Source organism: Coregonus clupeaformis, chromosome 29 (genome assembly GCF_020615455.1).
Source record: "Coregonus clupeaformis isolate EN_2021a chromosome 29, ASM2061545v1, whole genome shotgun sequence".
NCBI lineage: Eukaryota > Metazoa > Chordata > Actinopteri > Salmoniformes > Salmonidae > Coregonus > Coregonus clupeaformis.
In genome coordinates, this window is record NC_059220.1 from 65,848,264 (window position 1) to 65,873,743 (window position 25,480).

Below are 25,480 nucleotides of genomic sequence, written 5' to 3' on the forward strand. Positions count from 1 at the left end.
TCACCTGGGCAGTGGGGGCAGCATGAGTCTTGTGTTCTGATTGGGCTCTGGCAGAGCAGGGGCGGGCACACCTCTGTCTCACACAGGACACGCCCACTGTGACAGGTGCACTGGGTGCAGGCGTCGATGTTCCACGTCTCCCCCTCCACAAAGTACTCTCCCCCCGGGGCCAGACACACTGACGAGTCCCCCAGGTCTGGCTTGTGGGAGCTGGGCTCCTCTGAGGGAGGAGGACGGAAGAGAGAGCACAGGGTCAAAGGTGAAACATATTGGAAACAGCTTTTTCATTAGTATGTACTATATTATCAACATTATCTATTATATGAAACAATGAGGAGGATGGGAAAATGGGCAATATCTGTTTCAGTTTGGGTTGTTTTAGATGATTTCAGGTATACACACCAACTAGCCTATCTGCACTGTTTTTTCCTTATTTCATTTGGTTGTTTTCTACCTGGGCAGGATGGGCAGCACTGTCCGGCCCATATGGCAGGGCTGTCGCAGACTGGCACGGGGCATGAGATGAGGGCACACATCTCCCTGCCGCTGTGGCAGTAGCAATCCCGGCAGCCATCGTGCCAGTTCTCTTTGTTCTCGTGCCGTCTTCCATCCATGGACAGACAGGAAACCTTCTTCACTGACGGGGCCACTGACGAGGAGCTCTGGTCTGGAAGAGGGACAGAGGAGAGAGGAAAGGTTTTATAGATACAACTACCAGCATAACCCATAAAGAACAGTGTTAGGAAGGACCAATCACTGACTGGCTTTCCAGAGCAGGGGCCAACCATGACCAGATCAATACCAGGGAGAGAAAAAAAACCACCTTGATTAAACTCCTGTCTGAGACTCTGAGCCATACAGGATGGATGCCAATTTTCACCAATTCAAAAGGGACACAGATTAAAAAGTTTTTCTCATTAAAGGAGAGGAGTTTTCAGCGCTCATTCATTTTTCACAATGATTTAATTATTTAGTGCAAATCACAGCAGAACACAAGAGGAGTATCAATAATAGATATATGTGGAGGAGATGACCCCAGCCTGCCCTCTGGATGCACCAACAGGTGGGCTTCAAAAACACCAAATGCCACCCTATTCCCTATATCGTACACTACAGTCGTGGTCAAAAGTTTTGAGAATGACACAAATATTGGTCTTCACAAAGTTTGCTGCTTCAGTGTTTTTAGATATTTTTGTCAGATGTTACTATGGTATACTGAAGTATAATTACAAGCGTTCCATAAGTGTCAAAGGCCTTAATTGACAATTACATTAAGTTTATGCAAAGAGTCAATATTTGCAGTGTTGACCCTTCTTATTCAAGACCTCTGCAATCCGCCCTGGCATGCTGTCAATTAACTTCTGGGTCACATCCTGACTGATGGCAGCCCATTCTTGCATAATCAATGCTTGGAGTTCGTCAGAATTTGTGGGTTTTTGTTTGTCCACCCGCCTCTTGAGGATTGACCACAAAGTTCTCAATGGGATTAAGGTCTGGGGAGTTTCCTGGCTATGGACCCAAAATGTCGATGTTTTGTTCCCCGAGCAACTTAGTTATCACTTTTGCCTTATGGCAAGGTGCTCCATCATGCTGGAAAAGGCATTGTTCGTCACCAAACTGTTCTTGGATGGTTGGGAGAAGTTGCTCTCGGAGGATGTGTTGGTACCATTCTTTATTCATGGCTGTGTTCTTAGTCAAAATTGTGAGTGAGCCCACTCTCTTGGCTGAGAAGCAACCCCACACATGAATGGTCTCAGGATGATTTACTGTTGGCATGACACAGGACTGATGGTAGCGCTCACCTTGTCTTCTCCGGACAAGCTTTTTTCAGGATGCCCCAAACAATCGGAAAGGGGATTCATCAGAGAAAATGACTTTACCCCAGTCCTCAGCAGTCCAATCCCTGTACCTTTTGCAGAATATCAGTCTGTCCCTGATGTTTTTCCTGGAGAGAAGTGGCTTCCTCGCTGCCCTTCTTGACACCAGGCCATCCTCCAAAAGTATTTGCCTCACTGTGCGTGCAGATGCACTCACACTGCCTGCTGCCATTCCTGAGCAAGCTCTGCATTGGTGGTGTCAGCTGAATCAACTTTAGGAGACGGTCCTGGCGCTTGCTGGACTTTCTTGGGCGCCCTGACGCCTTCTTCACAACAATTGAACCTCTCTCCTTGAAGTTCTTGATGATCCGATAAATGATTGATTTAGGTGCAATCTTACTAGCAGCAATATCCTTGCCTGTGGAGCCCTTTTTGTGCAAAGCAATGATGACGGTACGTGTTTCCTTGCCAGTAACCATGGTTAACAGAGGAAGAACAATGATTTCAAGCACCACCCTCCTTTTAAAGCTTCCAGTCTGTTATTATAACTCAATCAGCATGACATAGTGATCTCCAGCCTTGTCCTCATCAACACTCTGACCTGTGTTAACGAGAGAAGCACTGACATGATGTCAGCTGGTCCTTTTGTGGCAGGGTTGAAATGCAGTGGAAATGTTTTTTGGGGGATTAAGTTCATTTTCATGGCAAAGAGGGACTTTGCAATTAATTGCAATTCATCTGATCACTCTTCATAACATTCTGGAGTATATGCAAATTGCGATCATAGAAACTGAGGCAGCAGACTTTGTGAAAATTTATATTTGTGTCATTCTCAAAACTTTTGACCACAACTGTACTACAGAAGAAATACACTATATAGGGAATAGGGTGCCTTTTATTTTATTTCTCTCTAATATTTCATTTTTCATTTTTTACTTCAGATACAAACGTATACATACGAACAACAACTTACAGACACACACAAACAACGACTACATCTCATCTGCCCAGACCCGCATGCTCACACCCCCATCCCTACTGCCTGCATTATTGTTTGCCTCTTAGCCTTAAATTGTACCTATTTGTTTTTCTCGGTCACCCATGCTATTTAAAGATTTAAATAATAAATCATTAGATTTTTCCATTGTGTTAATGATGGCGGATTGATGGATTTTAGTATACGTTTTTTCAAGATGAGTGATGGAAAAAGAATCGTCCAGGCTATTGGGTATCTCACTATACCCCCATATGCCATGTCTTGAAATATGCAGACCGATGGATTAAAAGTAAGTTTACACTGTAATACTTCTGACAGACAACTTTCTAGATCTGCCCATAACTATTGTACTTTACAGCATTCCCATAAAGCATGGATTATTCAGTCATTATTAGTTCTACACTTAAGACATGGCTCTTCCATTGTGCTGTAGAATTTGTGAATTTTGTCTCTTGTATAATCCATTCTATACATTAGTTTATACTAGATTAAGGGTACATTTTCATTAGGGTGCCTTTTAGGACACATCCTCAGTGATTATCTCTGTCCTCAACTTCCCCCAAAACAAAAGTCAACAGAAGTAACTGACTATGATGAGAACAAGAATAACAACCAGATAGCCTCGACCCCAGATAGCCGTTCCAGGTTTCTTCAGAACAAGTCTGGCAGCAAGAGACTATCCAGACAACCCTCTATGAGTATAATAGTTAGAAACAGCAAAAAATGTACAGACAATAGTTAAAACATTAGTGGTTCTCCAAGTCTGACAGGGAAAGAGAGGAGAGAGTTTGGGAAAATGATGAATGCATAAGTATCAAAGGTTATCAATAGATGGCACTCACCTCTGCACTGGCACTTCAGACAGCCCAACTCGTCCTGCTGGAAGCCCATTGGACAGGCTTTGTCACAAGGTAACTCTGGACACTTCTTACAGCGACAGATATCACAACCATGCTTGTTCTTTCTGATGGGGTAGAGAGGAAGAGAGGGAGAGAGAAAGAGAGAGAGGTTAACATCAGTTATTCATTATTTATACAGTTTACGCTACAGTATCTAAATTGGATAGCCCATGTCCACTAGGGATGATGTCGGGCGATGAAACGAAGAAGGCCATTCATCTTCAATGGAAGAAAAGTGATGGGAAGCGAAGTGGGCTGGGGTCCGTTGGGTGATACGAACATGGCGTGGGAGCATGAACAGGCGGGACTTAAGTTGGGGAAATATTCACTTTATGCAAATAGTCAGCAATATCATGGCTCAATTGACCAATCGAAGCTCACTATAGCTTCCAATCCCCACTGGATTGGCTGTCGATACCTAGCACTACCTAGCATGCTGTTGGCTTGCTAGCAACCACATAACCAGCCACTCTGGATGAAGCTAACATGGCTAGGTGAAGCATCGCTGCTTATGGATCACAGCCTTGAGGGTGGCCAAACTGGCCATTACGGTGGGTGTTGCAGAAAGGATAACGTTTTTTTTGCCTAAGGTTTAACAAAGTAGAGAATAAATAGCCAACAAAAGTGCTTAATAAACAGGTCGAAGAGCAACATAAGTCACTCACTCAACTATTGCAATTGAATAAACAGGCCACAATACTGTGCCATTGAAAATTGTAATGACAAAATTGTGCAAAAATAAAGTGATGCATGCTACAGTGGCGCATCTCTCACCTTGTTCAATAACACAATAGCACTGATTACAGATGACACCCATCAGCTTTTAGTTTGCCATTGTGTTTGTTTGTGTGACATGCTTTAGTTTACAACAACATTGTGTTTGCTTGCCGTGGTATCTGTTTCATTAGTTTGACGTGGTTTTTGTCATTGCACAGAGAGGTAAACACATAGCAAACAGACAAACAAATCTTTGTATAGCAGAGACAGGCAGTGGGTACATTCCAGCCAGGTGCCAATGACAAGCAGGACCAATGTCATCAGTTTAAACAAGGACAGAGATAAGTGTGTGTGTGTGTGTGTGTGAGAGAGAGAGAGAGAGAGAGAGAGAGAGAGAGAGAGAGAGAGAGAGAGAGAGAGAGAGAGAGAGAGAGAGAGAGAGAGAGAGAGAGAGAGAGAGAGAGAGAGAGAGAGAGAGAGAGAGAGAGAGAGAGAGAGATAGAGATTGTTTGCGTGGACAGGTGTGTGTGTGTGTCAACAGATGGCACAAATGACTGACCATGGGGACATATCAAACAAACGCTTCGCTTCGCGGCTTGCTGCTCTGACCAGACTGCGCAGGGCACCTTTCCTTTCCTAAGTTAACATTCACATCCCTATCCCATCCAGTTCTGCCTCCATCCCTCCATCCTCCCCTCCTCTATCCCTCCATCCTCCCCTCCTCTCCTCCCTCCATCCTCCCCTCCTCTATCCCTCCCTCCCTCTCCCCCTCCATCCTCCCCTCCTCTATCCCTCCCTCCCTCTCCCCCTCCATCCTCCCCTCCTCTCTTCCCTCTATTCACCCCTCCTCTATCCCTCCATCCCCCTCCTCTATTGCTCCATCCACCCTCCTCTATCCCTCCATCCCCCCCTCCTCTATCCCTCTATCCTCCCCTCCTCTATCCCTCTACCCCCCCCCTCCTCTATCCCTCCATCCCCCCCTCCTCTATTGCTCCATGTGGTCCTCTATAGCTCAATTGGTAGAGCATGGCGCATGTAACGCCAGGGTAGTGGGTTCGATCCCCGGGACCACCCATACGTAAAAATTTATGCGCACATGACTGTAAGTCGCTTTGGATAAAAGCGTCTGCTAAATGGCATATTATAATATATTATCCACCCTCCTCTATCCCTCCATCCCCCCTCCTCTATCCCTCTATCCCTCCATCCCCCCTCCTCTATTGCCCATCCACCCTCCTCTATCCCTCCATCCCCCCTCCTCTATCCCTCTATCCTCCCCTCCTCTATCCCTCCATCCCCCCTCCTCTATCCCTCTATCCTCCCCTCCTCTATCCCTCCATCCCCCCCTCCTCTATTGCTCCATCCACCCTCCTCTATCCCTCCATCCCCCCTCCTCTATCCCTCTATCCTCCCCTCCTCTATCCCTCCATCCCCCCTCCTCTATTGCTCCATCCACCCTCCTCTATCCCTCCATCCCCCTTCTCTATCCCTCCATCCCCCCCTCCTCTATCCCTCTATCCTCCCCTCCTCTATCCCTCTATCCTCCCCCTCCTCTATCTCTCCACCCCCCTCCTCTATCCCTCTATCCTCCCCTCCTCTATCTCTCCATCCTCCCTCCCTCTCCTCCCTCCATCCCCCCTCCTCTATCCCTCTATCCTCCCCTCCTCTATCCCTCCATCCCCCCCTCCTCTATTGCTCCATCCACCCTCCTCTATCCCTCCATCCCCCCTTCTCTATCCCTCCATCCCCCCTCCTCTATCCCTCTATCCTCCCCTCCTCTATCCCTCTATCCTCCCCTCCTCTATCTCCACCCCCCCCCCTCCTCTATCCCTCTATCCTCCCCTCCTCTATCCCTCCATCCTCCCTCCCTCTCCTCCCTCCATCCTCCCCTCCTCTATCCCTCCCTCTCCTCCCTCCATCCTACCCTCCTCTATCCCTCCCACCCTCTCCTCCCCTCCTCTATCTTTCCATCCCTCCCTCCTCTATTCCGCCATCCTCCCCCTCCTCTATCCATCCCTCACTCCATCCTCCCCTCCTCTATCCCTCCCTCCCTCCCTCTCCTCCCCTCCTCTATCTTTCCATCCCTCCCCTCCTCTGTCCCTCCATCCTCCCCTCCTCTATCCCTCCCTCCCTCCCTCTCCTCCTTCAATCCTCCCCCTCTTCCCTCTCTTCTTCACTCTCTTATCTCATGAACAATAGGAGCGAGGAGGAACAGCCATGTGCAATCTTCATTTGGTTTGGTGATAAGGATCTATCAGGGGCCATTTCAGTTGTGGGGAACATCAATAGAGTCTGTATGGAGAGAAGGCGGCGGCCTGTTGAATTATTCAAACCATACACTTTGCTGCTCGAAATAATAGGGGGTAAGGTATAACTTTGATGGGGCATAATAGATATCTAAAATTAGAATCTTAGATGCAAGCATTCACCCTGTGAACAATCATTGGTGAGAAAGGAGAGAGAGAGAGAGAGAGAGAGAGAGAGAGAGAGAGAGAGAGAGAGAGAGAGAGAGAGAGAGAGAGAGAGAGAGAGAGAGAGAGAGAGAGAGAGAGAGAGAGTGAGAGAGAGAGAGAGAGAGAGAGAGAGAGAGAGAGAGAGAGAGAGAGAGAGAGAGAGAGAGAGAGAGAGAGAGAGAGAGAGAGAGAGAGAGAGAGAGAGAGAGAGAGAGAGAGAGAGAGAGAGAGAGAGAGAGAGACATTGGTTCAATGCAGACACAGACCAGTGGAGTAACAACTTTATGTGACAGACAGTTGATGAGTGAGAGTTTAGGTTAAGATAGGAAGATTAATGTGTGGACAGGACACTGCCTGCTGCCTGAGCGTTTTAATCTCTGTCATATCCATAACTATTCTGTCATAATAATCCCTAGCAGGCAGGCCTGCTGGTCGGTCCACACCACAGTTAAGATACAGGGCAGATGGATTATAGTGCAGCAGGACCGGCCTCCCCAGGGTCCAATAGAAAAGCTGCAAGCCGCTCTATGAAAGAGAATGTGTACTACTATTACGAGGAAATGGATCAGCAGCCATTAAAGGGGCCCATTTTTTTTACAGAAGCCCGCTACTTTTTGGCTATAAAGCTATGATGTTAAACAACTTTATATTTTGGGTTATGATGGAGTAAGACAGTTGTACTATGAGCTCATGAGGCATTTATAAGTTACATTCTTCAAAAGGTCAAAATATATTTTATTGAAATTACCATTTAACATCAGCAACTATTGCAGATAGTACCTTTTAACTTAACTGGGAGTGAAAGAGCCTGAATGGTTCGATAGTTAGTTAGACACGTGTCCTGAACCCTTCTGAACCACTGACACACATGATCTGCTTCTCCAACTCTTGTTAATGTAATAAATCAGTTGCGCTGATGTGGGGGTAAATTATCTATTAACAAGCTCATCACGTGAGATTGAGTCATTTCATATTGTTTTGGTTATGGGTAATTTCAAACTAATCAGAAGGTGGTATGCCCGTTGGGCATGAGCTGTAATTGTCCATTATTATACAGTACTGTTTTGCTCTAGGAAAGCTTTTGTTTATGCACAGCAAGCCTAGGAGTTATAAGTGTGTGTGTGTGTGTATGTGTGTGTGTGTGTATGTGTGTGTGTTTGTGTGTGTGTGTGTGTATGTGTGTGTGTTTGTTTGTGTTTGTGTGTGTGCCAGGCCTGTGTGTATACCTTGCTAACCAGCAGACAAGATTCCCTAGTGAAATCTGTAATACATCACTTTCCTGATGTATTTCTGTGTAAATGGTAATCAGAGTATTCGGGGAGGCGTGCGGTGTGGTGCGGTGAGCTTACAAGCATGGTACTAAGGGCCGGAAGCTAAAAGAACACCCTGTTAGAAGATTAGACCTTCAGTTTCACTATCAGAGGCCATCCTTTACAAAGCGCAACAGCAACACGAACAGCAAACCCAATCAGTAACCTGGTTGGAGCTAATTAAACTGTCAACTCTACACGCAACGCCTGTTTAGCCACAATGAGTTATGGAGAAGGAAAAAGGGGTCATTTTGTCAGTTTACGAGCAAAATGCACTTTAGCATAACAGACAAAGTAGGTAACTGGTAATTTGTGACATAAGTTTGAAGGAGCCACGATTTCAACTTCAATTGGCCATCTGTCTATCTGTCTCTGTGAAGTTCTACTGCTTTATAACAGCTGAAAGTGACTGGCAAAGTAGGGCTCATTTATTCTGAAACTATGCAGATTTGAAATCGCTTCATATTTCAAAGCGTGGAGCGCTGGAGTTTAAACTAAATGATAATTGCGTGAGCGGGGAATCGGCATGTTGGTTTTTAAGTGTGTCTGAGTGGGTAGTGTGTCGGTAAAGACGGAGAGAGGGAGGGAAGGAAAGGAAGAAAGGAGAAAGGGAGGGAGAGAAGGACAGAGGAAGAGGGAGGGAGAAGTGCTTTCTCACATGAATCCGAAGGGGCAGGCCTTGTCACAGACCACAGCCTTGCACTTCTTGGGCCTGGGGCGACACTGACACGCGTCACAGCCGTGGGCATCTGTCTGCAGGCCGAAGGGACACTCCAGGGTACAGCCAGAGATCAGGGCACGGCACAGCTCTTCTCCTGTACGGAGGACACAGACACATCAAACATCAGTATCAGAGGAGGCTGGTGGGAGGAGCTATAGGAGGACAGGCTCATTGGCAGGAATGGATATTTGGAACGGAATCAAACGTTGTTTCCATTTATTCCATTCCAGCCATTACAGTGAGCCTGTCATCCTATAGTTCCTACCACCAGCCTCCTCTGCTCAGTATATGGCCAAACCTACAATGCAATTTAATAGTTCTAAAAGTCCACTTATTATTTTATAAACTGTGGCAATGGCTTATGATTATGATTTTTTATTGAAACTCATAAGTCATGACTTATGATAATGCCCTTTGCAGCATATAATTTTCTAACAGGCAGGCAGGGATACAAACATCTTTGTTTTTAAAATCCCAATCAAGATGTCTCAGTGTGCCCTCTGAGTGCATTTGGTCCATGTCTGATAACGGCCCAGACGGGTATATTCATATCAAGAGTCAGACAGTCAGGACATTGAGAGAAAACCCCAGAGAACAATGTCTCAATATCATTGGCCCAGGGCGAGTTCTCTCCTCTGTATAAACCAATCCGGTCAGAGGAAAAAATATACCTATTTTGCATAATATGTTTGACTGACCAAGACGTCAGACCAGACCAGGGAGGTCACTACCTGGACTTATCCAATAAGACAAGGGCTCCCGAGTGGCGCAGCGGTCTAAGGCACTGCATCTCAGTGCTTGAGGCATCACTACAGACCCCCTGGTTCGATTCCAGGCTGTATCACAACCGGCCGTGATTGGGAGTCCCATAGGGCGGTGCACAATTGGCCCAGCATTGTCTGGGTTTGGCCGGTGTAGGCTGTCATTGTAAATAATAATTTGTTCTTAACTGACTTGCCTAGTAAAATAAACACTCATTTTTGTTTTACGTTTTAAAACGTATTCCGCTGTGTGCCCTAATGGATATGGCCCAGTACTCACGTGTCTTGCAGTGGCAGGTGCGACAGCCATTCAGGTCCAGTTGGAAGCCGTATAAGCAGTGCTTCTCTGACAGGGAGCAGTTATCTAGTGACTGACAGGCAGGGGGCGCCATAGTAATGTAGGTGGGCTCTGTAGGAACACAAATCACACAAAGCACTCTGGAAGTGAGTAACTCTGACAACTGAGTAACTTCACTCAACACACATGTATGACGCACACACACACATGCACACACATGCACGCATCACACAAACACCCTCAACACAAATAGACTCATAGGAGTCTAGGTCCAAAAGGCTTCTTAACAGCTTCTACCCCCAAGCCATAAGACTCCTGAACAGCTAATCATGGCTACCCGGACTATTTGCATTGCCCTCCCACCCCACCCCACCCCACCCCAACCCCCTCTTTTACGCTGCTGCTACTCTGTTTATTATTTATGCATAGTCACTTTAACTCTACATATTACCTCAATTACCTCGACTAACCAGTGCCCCCGCACATTGACTCTGTACCGGTACCCCCTGTATATAACCTCCCTACTGTTATTTTATTTTACTGCTGCGCTTTAATTATTTGCTTTTTTTCTTAAAAACGTAATTGTTGGTTAAGGGCTTGTAAGTAAGCATTTCACTGTAATGTCTACACCTGTTGTATTCGGCGCATGTGGCAAATAAAAATAGATTTCATTTTATCCATTTGTTATACTTTATTTTTCTAAAAACCTGTTTTCGCTTTGTCATTATGGAGTATTGTGTGTAGATTGATGATGATTTTTAAAAAATGTAATCCATTTTAAAGTAAGGCTATAACATAACAAAATGTGGAAAAAGGGAAGGGGTCTGAATACTTTCTGAATACACGTCACCAAATAATTGATTAAAACACCATGGTGTAGCCGGAGGACAGCTAGCTTCCATCCTCCTCTGGGTACATTTGTCACGCCCTGACTCGGGGGACTCTTATTTGTTGAGTCAGGGTGTGTATTTTCTATGTGGTGTAGGTCTATGTTATAAGTCTAGTATGTCTAGATCTATGTTGGCCGGTGTGGTTCCCAATCAGAGGCAGCTGTCGCTCGTTGTCTCTGATTGGGGACCATACTTAGGCAGCCTATTGGCACTAGTGGGTTGTGGGATCTTGTTCTGTATAAGGTTTGTTGTGTTACCTTAGGACTTCACGAGTCGTTAGTTTATTGTTTTTGTCGTGTGTTTATTCGTGAAAATAAACATGTTTGCATATCACGCTGTGCCTTGGTCTGACCCGTCGATGAACGAGCGTGACGGAAGATCCCACCAAACGAGGACCAAGCATATATAAAAAACAATTAAATCCTCCCTCATCACAAACGGCACCGACCCCCACTGATATACACTACCGGTCAAAAGTTTTAGAACACCTACTCATTCAAGGGTTTTTCTTTATTTTTACTATTTTCTACATTGTAGAATAATAGTGAAGACATCAAAACTATGCAATAACACATTTGGAATCATGTAGTAACTAAAAAAGTGTTAAACAAATAAAAATCTATTTTAGATTTGAGATTAATCTATAGCCACCCTTTGCCTTGATGACAGCTTTGCACACGCTTGGCATTCTCCAACAGTCTTGAAGGAGTTCCCACATATGCTGAGCACTTGTTGGCTGCTTTTCCTTCACTCTGCGGTCCGACTCATCCCAAACCCTCTCAATTTGGTTGAGGTCGGGGGATTGTGGAGGCCAGGTCATCTGATGCAGCACTCCATCACTCTCCTCCTTGGTAAAATAGCCATTACACAGCCTGGAGGTGTGTTGGGTCATTCTCCTGTTGAAAAACAAATCATAGTCCCACTAGCATTTATTTGGGCTGCAATTTTTGAGGCTGGTAACTCTAATGAACTTATCCTCTGCAGCAGAGGTAACTCTGGGTCTTCCATTCCTGTGGCGGTCCTCATGAGAGCCAGTTTCATCATAGCGCTTGATGGTTTTTGTGACTGCACTTGAAGAAACGTTCAAAGTTCTTGAAATTTTCCTGATTGACTGACCTTCATGTCTTTAAAGTAATGATGGACTGTCGTTCCTCTTTGCTTATTTGAGCTGTTCCTGCCATAATATGGACATGGTCTTTTACCAAATAGGGCTAACCCCCCCTATGTGCTATTTCATAGTTTTGATGTCTTCACTATTATTCTACTGTAGAAAATAGTAAAAATAAAGAAAAACCCTTGAATGAGTAGGTGTTCTAAAACTTTTGACCGGTAGTGTATATATACAGTATACTGAACAAAACTATAAACGCAACATGTAAAGTGTTGATCCCATGTTTCATAAGCTGAAATAAAAGATCCCCAAAATGTTCCATACGAACAAAAATAAATGTGTTTACATCCCTGTTAGTGAGCATTTCTCCTTTGCCAAGATAAGCCATCCGCCTGACAGGTGTGGCATATCAAGAAGCTAATTAAATAGCATGATCATTACACAGGTGCACCTTATCCTCACATGGTCTCTCCTATCATTGCTATGCTGATGATACTCAACTACTTTTCTCCTTACCCCCTTCTGACAACCAGGTGGCGACACGCATCTCTGCATGCCTGGCGGATATCTCAGCTTGGATGTCGCAACAGCTAATGGGGATCCTAATAAAATCATAAAATACCCCAAAAAAATCACCAACTCAAGATCAACCTTGACAAGACGGAGCTACTCTTCCTCCCAGGGATGGCCTGCCCGCTCCAAAACCTCTCCATCAGGGTTGACAACTCCATGGTGTCCCACTCCAAGAGTGCAAATAACCGTGGCGTGACCCTGTCGTTCTCTGCAAACATCAAAGCCGTGACTCGCTCCTGCAGGTTCATGCTCTACAACATCTGTGGAGTACGACCCTATCTCACACAGGAAGTGGTGAAGGTCCTAATCCAGGCACTTGTCATCTCCCATCTGGACTTCTGCAACTCGCTGTTGGCTGGGGTCCCCGCTTGTGTCATCAAAACCCTGCAACTTATCCAGAACGCTGCAGCCCGCCTGGTGTTCAACCTTCCCAAGTTTTCCAATGTCACCCCGCTCCTACACCCCAACCAGAGCAATCCTTTCTGCCATCTCTGGTCTCTTGGCCCTCCCACCCCTCCCGCTCAGCCCAGTCCAAGCTCTTCTCTGTCCTGGTACCCCAATGGTGGAACCAGCTTCCCCCTGAAGCTAGGACAGCAGAGTCCCTGCCCATCTTCCGAAAACAACTGAAAACCTACCTCTTCAAGTTACATATCTTGAAAACTTGATTGCTGACATGCAAAACATTTTGGGACTATATTAACAATGTACTAATGAAACAAATACCAAAATATCATTTTTGGGTGGAGTTTTCCTTTAAGATGAATGCACTAACTGTAAGTCACTCTGGATAAGAGCTTCTGCTAAATTACTAAAATGTAAATCTGTAACAACCCTCACAGAACATTCCCCTAAGGTTCTTATTAGGTTTCTAGGTAATGTAATAACAAAATGTGTTCTGGGAAAATTCTTGCAACATCAAGTGAATGTTTTATACAAACATTGTATAATCATCAGCACAAATGGACAGTTTTTGTGTTATTAGAACTTTTGGGACAACCTAATGAATGTTGCTGGGTAGTCTATCACCAGAGACTATGAATGAAATGATGCACAACATTGGTAGTAGAAAGAAAACATACTGATAATGCTAATAATGTATACAAACAATGCTCAATCTTTTGGAAACTGTAGAACAGAAAATAAATAGTAGCCTATAGAGACATTTCATTAAACATAGGCAAAACAAAATTGTTGCTGAAAAATTGGGGTCACTTTGTGATGAATTAATTACTGGTATACACAAAATGGCCAGGTAGTGAGGGAGAGGAGATCTTTCTGAAAACAGTACAGTACCAATTATTCTGGAGGTGCGGATTTAATTAAGCCCCATCAGATAAAAGTAACAAAATGATAAAAAGCTTTTTTCCCCACCTGCTTTCCTCTCAAGGTTATTTGTCTGATGAACACCTCCATTCCTTTATTTCAGGACTTATAGTTGTTATGAATTAAGAATGAGCACTCTCTCTCTGATTTCATTAACTAGCTACAACCTAGGGCTAAAACAAGGTATCCCTGTTAACAAACAATTGGTGGGCAGGCTGAAAACAGCCTAGTGGCTATAGTGGCAGAGGCATGCCAAAAGACTATACATACAAACAGTGACAAAACACACACACACACCTGTTGAGGTGGGATTCCGACATAAGTTGTGTAGCATTAAGTATGGCCAAGGCTTCCAGAGGGCTTCATCCTAATTGCCATACATGGCAATGACAACACACAGCTCCAAACACACCAAGACAGTCGTGAAGAGGGCACGACAAAGCATATTCCCCCTCAGGAGACTGAAAAGATTTGGCATGGGTCCTCAGATCCTCAAAAAGTTATACAGCTGCACCATCGAGAACATCCTGACTGGTTACATCACTGCCTGGTATGTCAACTGCTCAGCCTCTGACCGCGAGGCACTACAGAGGGTAGTGCGTACGGCCCAGTACATCACTGGGGCCAAGGTTCCTGCCATCCAGGACCTACAGTTGAAGTCGGAAGTTTACATACACCTCAGCCAAATACATTTAAACTCAGTTTTTCACAATTCCTGACATTTAATCCTAGTAAAAATTAGTTAGGATCACCACTTTATTTTAAGAATGTGAAATGTCAGAATAATAGTAGAGAGAATTATTTATTTCAGCTTTTATTTCTTTCATCACATTCCCAGTGGGTCAGAAGTTTACATACACTCAATTCGTATTTGGTAGCATTGCCTTTAAATTGTTTAACTTGGGTAAAACGTTTCGGGTAGCCTTCCACAAGTTTCCCACAATAAGTTGGGTGAATTTTGGCCAATTCCTCCTGACAGAGCTGGTGTAACGGAGTCAGGTTTGGAGGCCTCCTTGCTCGCACACACTTTTTCAGTTCTGCCCACACATTTTCTATAGGATTGAGGTCAGGGCTTTGTGATGGCCACTCCAATACCTTGACTTTGTTGTCCTTAAGCCATTTTTCCACAACTTTGGAAGTATGCTTGGGGTCATTGTCCATTTGGAAGACCCATTTGTGACCAAGCCTTAACTTCCTGACTGATGTTGCATCAATATATCCACATAATTTTCCTTCCTCATGATGCCATCTATTTTGTGAAGTGCACCAGTACCTCCTGCAGCAAAGCACCCCCACAGCATGATGCTGCCACCCCAGTGCTTCATGGTTGGGATGGTGTTCTTCAGCTTGCAAGCAACCCCATTTTTCCTCCAAACATAATCATGGTCATTATGGCCAAACAGTTCTATTTTTGTTTCATCAGACCAGAGGACATTTCTCCAAAAAGTACCTCTTTATCTCCATGTGCAGTTGCAAACGGTAGTCAGGCTTTTTTATGGTGGTTTTGGAGCAGTGGCTTCTTCCTTGCTGAGCGTCCTTTCAGGTTATGTCGATATAGGACTCGTTTTACTGTGGATATAGATACTTTTGTACCCGTTTCCTCCATCATCTTCACAAAGTCCTTTGCTGTTGTTCTGGTATTGATTTGCACTTTCGCACCAAAGTACGTTAATCTCTACGAGACAGAACGCATCTCCTTCCTGAGCGGTATGGCGGCTGCGTGGTCCCATGGTGTTTATACTTGCGTACTATTGTTTGTACAGATGAACGTGGTACTTTCAGGTGTTTGGAAATTGCTCCCAAGGATGAACCAGACTTGTGGAGGTCTACAATTTGTTTTCTGAGGTCTTGGCTGATTTCTTTTGATTTTCCCATGATGTCAAGCAAAGAGGCACTGAGTTTGAAGGTAGGCCTTGAAATACATCCACAGGAACATCTCCAATTGACTCAAATGATGTCAATTAGCCTATCAGAAGCTTCTAAAGCCATGACATCATTTTTTGGAATTTTCCAAGCTGTTTAAAGGCACAGTCAACTTAGTGTATGTAAACTTCTGACCCACTGGAATTGTGATACAGTGAATTATAAGTGAAATAATCTGTCTGTAAACAATTGTTGGAAAAATTACTTGTGTCAAACTATAGTTTGTTAACAAGACATTTGTGGAGTGGTTGAAAAACAAGTTTTAATGACTCCAACCTAATTGTATGTAAACTTCCAACTTCAACTGTATATACCAGGCGGTGTCAGAGGAAGGCCCTAAAAATTGTCAAAGACTCCAGCCACCCTAGTCATAGACTGTTCTCTCTGCTACCGCACGGGAAGCGATACCGGAGCGCCAAGTCTAGGTCCAAAAGGCTTCTTAACAGCTTCTACCCCCAAGCCATAAGACTCCTGAACAGTTAATCAAATGGCTACCCGGAATATTTGCATTGTCCCCGCAACCCCCACCCCCTCTTTTACGCAGCTAATACTCTCTGTTTATTATCTATGCATAGTCACTTTAACTCTAACTACATGTACATATTACCTCAATTGCCTCGACTAACCTGTGCCCCTGTACATTGACTCTGTACCGGTACCCCCTGTATATAACCTCGCTCCTGTTATTTATTTTACTGCAGCTCTTTAATTATTTGTTATTTTAATTTTTAATTTTTAACTTATCAATTTTTTACTTAACACTTATTTTTCTTAAAACTGCATTGTTGTTTAAGGGCTTGTAAGTAAGCATTCCACTGTAAGGTCTACACCTGTTGTATTTGCTTAATTACACACAGAACACGGCCCTGCCGGGAGCACAGGGCCGTGTTCCCTGGGGCCACTGGGACAAGGGCAGGGGTGTGTGGGTGTGTATCTACTGGCTGGGAGGGACAAGGGCAAGGGTGACAATGGCAGGACCTGGCTTGTGTTTACCTGGTGTTCCCAGAGGCCCAGTACACACAGAGGATCAGACCCAGTACACACAGAGGCCCAGACGCAGTACACACAGAGGCTCAGACCCAGTACACACAGAGGCCCAGACGCAGTACACACGCAATATATGGCAATGACAACACACAGCTCACACTGATTGACCCAGCCTCAGGTTTAAAGCTGACGGGCTCTAACAGGCAACAACTGCATGCCACAAACCCCCACACTGCAAGTTGATGACTACATTGGTGTAAATCAAATTTAAAAAACTTTGTAATATTTGATGTGGCAAATAGATGAGACAATCCCATTCATTGTTTCTCAGATGATTCTACATGGCAGTGAAATAAGGTTGAGGTCCTAACCAGTGAGATGTGGGGGTCCTCTATTACGGGTAGTCAGCTACACATCACCAATGTTAGTAGTCTTTGTTAAGGAGGAGGCAGAGTAAGGTCATGAGCGGGATAACGATGTCAGGGCATGCATTAAACTCTGCTGCTCACTGTCATTATAGCATATCTCTCATAGAGTATCTCTCACCTCCCCCACCAAGACACAATGGTCAATATCCCCAATAGCACAGATGGTGAAACCCATCTTACAGTTTATTACAAAAACTCATCCCATCCATGAATGGAATACAAATATGAGTAGGTGTTTGGGAGAAATCACATGTTGCAAGACATTTTTTTTTCTATCTCCCTTAAACCACTGTTGAAATAGAAGTAAATCAAAGTCAAACCTATCCTAGAGACAAAAAACATGACGCCCCATAGGGATTCCATTCCCCAAACTACTATCAGTAAATGTAATGGCTGTAAATGTGTGTGAGCATGAGCATTTCAAAGAAGGGAATCATATCTACACCCACCTATCTATCTCAGCTTTGATCTGAAAAACCCTGGAAACATATTGCTCAAATACCCTGATGAGGAGGACAGAACACACACAAAAATCACTATCAGCAACACAAATAGTGTGCCTACTGTGAAATAGTAGTAGTGAGTGAACAATTTTGAGCTTATTTCACCTATTTTACATAATGCAGAAATAAAATATGGTCTATAAATGCATAAATACATATGATCTTTTATTATTAATATTACCGTTCAAGGTGCATGGCCAGGCATGGCCAGGCATGTGACGATTGGGTTAGCGTGGGAGGACTGGGGGCAGCATGGTGACCTTACCTGCCTCTCCATCTCTAGGTGTGAGGCTCGGTCAGTCAAACAAACACATAATTTCTTCAGAGGCAGTCACGTACATAAAAGATTAATGGAAGGGGGTGGGGGTGAGCAAAGGGACCTGCAGGCATTAAGACATGGCATGGATCACTGCCCTCCTCCCTCCATTCCCTCCCTCCCTCCCTCCCTTCACTCCCTCCCTCCCTCCCTTTACTCCCTCCCTCCCTCCCTTCACTCACCCCAGGTCCACATTATAGCAGACACAGGAGTGGAAATGACCCCAGGCCAGTGAAACTAGCTTACTAAGTGGAGATCTTTGCATCCTGATTACAAAACACAACTCACCACAAATCCACTGGGTTGAGCTTGTAATGTATAATGTTCTTAATTTTCAATTCCTTGTTATTCATTGATTGTGTTTTAAAATGCTTTGATAGTCTGATATTGGACTGTTTAATTGGAGGGAGAAGTGGAGTAAGAACGCATGAGGGGAAATATTACATTTACATTTGAGTCATTTAGCAGACGCTCTTATCCAGAGCGACTTACAGTTAGTTATTTTTATTTTTCATACTGGCCCCCCATGGGAATCAAACCCACAACCCTGGCGTTGCAAACGCCATGCTCTACCAACTGAGCTACATCCCTGCCGACCATTCCCTCCCCTACCCTGGACGACGCTGGGCCAATTGTGCGCCGCCCCATGTCTCATTACCGATATGAGGTTCATTTACCAAGTCCCCTGTCGGTCCCTGTCAGATCATCCATCCACTGACTGACTGCATGATAGAGTCCAACTCATCTAAATACAAATACTATTTATTACCACAGATATATCCTTCAAGTTACTGCGAGGTAAGTAAAGCATTCAAGGCCACAGTATTAAGAGCATGCTAATGGTAATAGGGTTCTTACAGTTCATTGCTTTACAAATCAAACTATAAAATAAAATAAAAGTTTATTGGTCACCTACACAGATGTGCAGATGTTATCGCAGGTGCAGCGAAATGCTTGCGTTTCTAGCTCCAACAGTGCAGTAATACCTAATACAAAAACGAAGTATCCATATCTTGCAACACTGATTTTGGCATTTGCTGACTCTTGAAGCTTTGTTTCTTCGTGACTTCCAGTTTTGACTGGTTATGATTAAAGACATTTTGATACACCTATATAAGTTTGGTAAAAGGCTATTTGACACAGTGCTTAGTCCATAGATAGTGTTCCTGGTATCCATAAGATAAGGGGTTATACTGTACCACAAACATGGTACTTGGCTACCAAGGTAAAAGAGACTATAATCAACCAAGATCTTTACCTACAGTACCATCGATCCAATATATGCACGTGTGTGGGTGTGTGTGTGTAATATAGAAACTGGCAGTATACTACACTGCGCAAGCCCCTTGAACCCTCCGGTAGTATACCACACTGGGCTATCCCCTTGAACCCTTCCGGTAGTATACCACACTGCGCTATCCCCTTGAACCCTCCAGAAGTATACTACACTGCGCTATCCCATTGAACCCTCCAGAAGTATACTACACTGCGCTATCCCATTGAACCCTCCAGAAGTATACTACACTGCGCTAGCCCATTGAACCCTCCAGAAGTATACTACACTGCGCTAGCCCATTGAACCCTCCAGAAGTATACTACACTGCGCTAGCCCATTGAACCCTCCAGAAGTATACTACACTGCGCTAGCCCATTGAACCCTCCAGAAGTATACTACACTGCGCTAGCCCATTGAACCCTCCAGAAGTATACTACACTGCGCTAGCCCATTGAACCCTAGATGTAATCTCATCAGTGATAGGAAGCCAGAGAGAGCCTTAGAAAGATAACACAACAACATCCCCAGATAGCTTTGCAAAAAATCCATACTACAGACTTGCCTAATAAAAGATTATGATTCTGTAAGCCGCTAAGCTCACTGCTTCCACTAACCAGACAAATGAGCAACAAGCAGCAGCCCAACTCCCCAGTGTGGACCGAGCTGGTCTTTCCAAACCAATATGAAAATAAAGGAGACGGTAATGTGGTATTCTGATACACATGCATGATGAAACTAAAGCAGTGCATAATGTTGGGGGAAAAAGAACACCAGGGAAGATTTGTGTGTCACCGTTTGTATGCAGATTGCTGCTGTGTGACACCAGCGGTAGGGGAGCCGAGCCACACACCTGCTAACTGAAATTAAGCGATTCTGCTCAGCCTCAAATAGATTTCCCTGGATTTCCCTAGATTTCCCTGGCCGGGCTGATTTGGAGCTCCTCACAGACTACTGTTCTACTGCTACTATCTGATTACTGACTCGGATGTTTGGATTTTTACCAGGGAGTAAACAAAGACGTTAACATTAGAATCCGCACAGACACTGACCCTGTCTGTCCACTGAGGCACACTGCACTGACAAGTAGATCAAACACACAGACAGACAGACAGACAGGTCCATATGGACACGAAGACAAATAAACATAAAACATACAGTACAGGGTGAGGTGGAGAGAGATAGAGAAGCAGACAAACTGAAACTTAAGCTGAGAGAAAGAGGCAAAAAATGAAGACAGAGAGAAAGTAAGAGAGAGAAAGAGATAGAAACAGGGACAGCTAGTAAGAGAGATAGAATTAGACAACAACAGAGTAGAGAGATACTAGGAGATGCAACCAGACAGAGGCAATGAGACAGACACAAACAGAGACAGACAGGTTGAGGTGAGAGGGCATGTCAGGTGGCGGTGTGTGTTGCTCTCCTTACCCTCACACAAAGACACACACAGACACACTTACCCTCACACACTGGACAGCACTCTCCGGGTACGGTCACTGGGTTGAGGCAGCTGTGCCCGCAGGCAGCGGCCACACATCGGGAGTCACCGCTCACACACTGGCAGAACGTACAGTCGTCCTCACGCCAGTGGTCTCCGTGTGCTAGGATCTCCCCATTCACGTAGCAACCAGCAAAGTTCAGCACTGGGTAGATGGGGTCTGGAAAATATATAGTTGGAGAAAATATTGATAAAGATTAAAGACCCAAAAACAACAGAACAGCAGCCAGTAACTTGGTTTGCTATAATCTTGGTTAACCCAGAACAAAAATATTGCGTAATTTTGTCAGATGCTCGATTAAGTTCTGGGGGCATACATGTAAAAAAATTTAGATTGTCCACTCGCAAATGGAAAACTCTCAGCCAAGACCCCACTCCCAGTTTAAGCATCGCCTTCGTCCAAATAACCAGTGACGTAAACCCAAACACCGGAACTACTGCTGCTCATTACCCCATTCCTTCCCGACAGATTCTATGGTACCAGTTATGTTTACGTGAACTAAGTGTACAAACATTACGAACACCTTCCTAATATTGACTTGCACCCTCAGAAAAGCCTCAATTCTTCGGGGCATGGACTCCACAAGGTGTCGAAAGCGTTCCACAGGGATGCTGGCCCATGTTGACTCCAATGCATCCTTCCCACAGTTGTGTCAAGTTGGCTGGATGTCCTTTGGGTGGTGGACCATTCTTGATACAGACGGGAAACTGTTGAGTGTGAAAAACCCAGTAGTGTTGCAGTTCTTGACACACTCAAACCGGTGCGCCTGGCACCTACTACCATACCCCGTTCAAAGGAACTTAAATATTTTGTTTTCCTATTCACCCTCTGAATGGCACACATACACAATCCTGTCTCAAGGCTTAAAAATCGTTATTTAACCTGTCTCCTCCCCTTTATCTACACTGATTGAAGTTGATTTAACAAGTGACATCAATAAGGGATCATAGCTTTCACCTGGATTCACCTGGTCAGTCTATGTCATGGAAAGAGTAGGTGTTCCTAATGTTTTGTACACTCAGTGTTTACACTATATTTACAAAGTATGTGGACACCCCTTCAAATTAGTGGATTCGGCTATTTCAGCCACACCCGTTGCTGACAGGTGTATAACATTGAGTACACAGCAATGTAATCTCCATGTACAAACTTTGGCAATAGAATGGCCTTTTATTTTAATTTTAATGGCCTTACTGAAGAGCTCAGTGACCTTCAACGTGACACCGTCATAGGATGCCACCTTTCCAACAAGTCAGTTCGTCAAATGTCTGCCCTGCTAGAGCTGCCCCGGTCACAGTAGTGTTATTGTGAAGTGGAAATGTCTAGGAGCAACAACGGCTCAGCTGCGAAGCGGTACACCACACAAGCTCACAGAACGGGACAACCGAGTGCTGAAGCGTGTGGTGCGTAAAAATCGTCTGTCCTCGGTTGCAACACTCACTACTGAGTTCCAAACTGCCTCTGGAAGCAAAGTCAGCACAAGAACTGTTTGTCGGGAGCTTCATGAAATGGGTTTCTATGGCCGAGCAGTGTCGGCTAGAGTGGTGTAAAGCTCGCCGCCATTGGACTCTGGAGTAGTGGAAATGCGTTCTCTGGAGTGATGAATCACAGTTCACCATCTGGCAGTCCGACGGACGAATCTGGGTTTGGCGGATGCCAGAAGAACGCATACCTGCCCGAATGCATAGTGCCAACTGTAAAGTTTGGTGGATGAGGAATAATGGTCTGGGGCTATTTTTCATGGTTTGGGCTAGGCCACTTAGTTCCAGTGAAGGGAAATCTTAACAGTTTGGGGAAAGCCCTTTCCTGTTTCAGCATGACAATGCCCCCGTGCACAAAGTGAGGTCCATACAGAAATAGTTTGTCGAGATCGGTGTGGAAGAACTTGACTGCACAGAGCCCTGACCTCAACCCCATCGAACACCTTTGGGATGAATTGGAACACCAACTGCGGGCCAGGCCTAATCGCCCAACATCACTGCCCAACCTCACTAATGCTCTTGTGGCTGAATGGAAGCAAGTCCCCGCAGCAATGTTCCAACATCTAGTGGAAAGCCTTCCCAGAAGAGTGGAGGCTGTTATAGCAGCAAAAGGGGGACCAACTCCATATTAATGCCCATGATTTTGGAATGAGCAGGTGTCCACATACCTTTGGTCATTTAGTGTATCTGTCCACGAGAGATTAGGTTTGCTATAAAGCTAAGGGATGGGGCTGAAGAAATGTAACCACTGTCAAGGGACAGCAGAGCCATGGATGCAAGGACTGAAAGTTCATGAGGTCAATATTACATTAATAAAAATGTTTGCTGTTGTAAATTACATTTGTCCCCAAAAGGTTAGAGTTTTATAGTTTAAACCTTTACACCCGTGGGACTTGGCCTATGTGGTAGCAATTGAAAGGGAACAGTTTGGAGATTATGGGAAAATTATTAGACCAAAGTTGAGGACACAACAGTTCACCTGACACAAGACTAAATCCAAACATTACACTGTTGATTTTATGTGAATTTTACATTTACTGTACTCTTCGCCACATTTGTTGATAATGAAATCTGAAAATACTCTGGATAACTCAGAAACATGATAAGACTACTCCTGGAAAATTTGGGATAGGTGCAACATAAGACAAAAAAAATACAAGGGTGTGAGTGAGAGGCCTAACTGGTGTCTCCAAGTAGCCAAACATCTCCAAAGTGTGCACAGTTCCTAAATAATTTCAATGCACTTTTTTGACAGAATGAAAAGTCTTCAACTGTAAGGTTATTTTCTTCTCTCCTAGCTGTGCCATTGAGGAACTAGAGCAAGCACACATGTAGTTGTTTTGTTTGGAACACAACCCCGCATCTTCGCCATCACATAATTACTGTTGTTGTTTACGCAATCCAAAAACGGCCCATTTTAAATTGTAATCTGGGTCAGGTGCACATCATTTGAAAGCTTGTTCTATTGCCAACATAAGTTATAAAATGTGATCTTACAATGTTAGGCTTTCACAAGGCAATTCAGAGAAAAATATCATAATCTTGGTGCGCATAGAAAGGAGTCATGAGTGCGTGTTCCGCAGCGAATATTCGTCGCAATAGACAAACAAATCAAATCACATTTTATTTGTCACATGCGCCAAATACAACAGGTGTAGACCTTACCGTGAAATGCTTACTTACAAGCCCTTAATCAACTATTCAGTTCAAGAAATAGAGTAAAGAAAATATTTACTAAATAAACTAAAGTTAAAAAATAAAATAAAAAGTAACAAAATAAAACAACAATAACGAGGCTATATACAGGGGCTACCGGTACCGAGTCAATGTGCGGGGGTACATGTTAGTCGAGGTAATTTGTACATGTAGGTAGGGGTAAAGTGACTATGCATAGATAATAAACAGCGAGTAGCAGCAGTGTAAAAAACAAAGGGGGGGGGGGGTCAATGTATATAGTCCGGGTGGCCATTTGATTAAACAGGCTGATTCTGTTCAGATCAACCTAGGGTATGACGCCATGTCATATTGTAACTGTATTTATTATAATCCTCAACGTCTGATCTTTCAAAATACATCAAGTCCTCTTAATTTACAGCATTTCCCTTACTCAGACAACAAAACATTTGCAAAGGTTGCCCAATTAGCGGGAGGGATGGGGGCAATTTCTTGTCACGTGCGGTGCTCAAGTTCAGAACGGCTGTCAGTCAAAACCCATACAGAGCTCTGATGTCATTTATAGCATGTTACTGTACAGCCACTGCATTCCAATTAAGGCGCTTATCAGTGTCAAAATCTGCCATTTTCAACCCGTATACGGGTACGACTGTATAGGGCTACAGGTTGAGGCCGATAAGAAAGTAATGTGTACTTGAGAATGGCTTTTGAAAGCATTCACGTCTTCTCTCATCAACCCTGAAAAAAGCACCAATTAAAAATCTCTGTCTTACAGTGCATTCGGAAAGTATTCAGACCCCTTGACTTTTTCCACATTTTGGTACGTTACAGCCCTATTCTAAAATGGATTAAATAAATAAAAAATCCTCATCAATCTACACACAATATCTCATAATGACAAAGTGAAAACAGGTTTTTAGAAATGTTTACTAATTTATTAAAAATTAAAAACAGAAATATCTTATTTACATAAGTATTCAGACCCTTTTCTATGAGACTCGAAATTGAGCTCAGGTGCATCCTGTTAACATTGATCATCCTTGAGATGCTTCTACAACTTGATTGAAGTCCACCTGTGGAAAATTCTATTGATCCCACAGTTGACAGTGCATGTCAGAGCAAAAACCAGGCCATGAGGTCGAAGGAATCGTCTGTAGAGCTCAGAGACAGGATTTTGTCGAGGCACAGATCTGGGGAAGGGTAGCAAAACATTTCTACATCATTGAAGGTCCCCAAGAACACAGTGGCCTCCATCGTTCTTAAATTGAAGAAGTTTGGAACCACTAAGACTCTTCCTGGCCAGTCGAGGGAGAAGGGCCTTGGTCAGGGAGGTGACCAAGAACCCGATGGTCACTCTGACAGAGCTCCAGAGTTCCTTTGTGGAGATGGGAGAACCTTCCAGAAGGACAACCATCTCTGCAGCACTCCACCAATCAGGCCTTTATGGTAGAGTGGCCAGACGTAAGCCACTCCTCAGTAAAAGGCACATGACAGCCCGCTTGGAGTTTGCCAAAAGGCACCTAAAG

General features: G+C 44.3%; 1 protein-coding gene across 1 annotated transcript in view; it reads right to left on the reverse strand.

Annotated features, from left to right (window-relative positions):
- LOC121544755 (cysteine-rich motor neuron 1 protein-like) overlaps nucleotides 1-25,480 on the reverse strand; it is a 153,238-nt gene that overhangs the window by 8,994 nt on the left and 118,764 nt on the right. The window contains exons 7-12 of the mRNA XM_041854874.2: nucleotides 20,761-20,958; nucleotides 9,956-10,084; nucleotides 8,852-9,008; nucleotides 3,657-3,778; nucleotides 455-667; nucleotides 5-220 (exon numbers count right to left, since the gene is read on the reverse strand). Of these exons, the coding sequence (XP_041710808.1) occupies nucleotides 5-220; nucleotides 455-667; nucleotides 3,657-3,778; nucleotides 8,852-9,008; nucleotides 9,956-10,084; nucleotides 20,761-20,958 (1,035 nt within the window). The remainder of the gene's footprint in view (nucleotides 1-4; nucleotides 221-454; nucleotides 668-3,656; nucleotides 3,779-8,851; nucleotides 9,009-9,955; nucleotides 10,085-20,760; nucleotides 20,959-25,480) is intronic.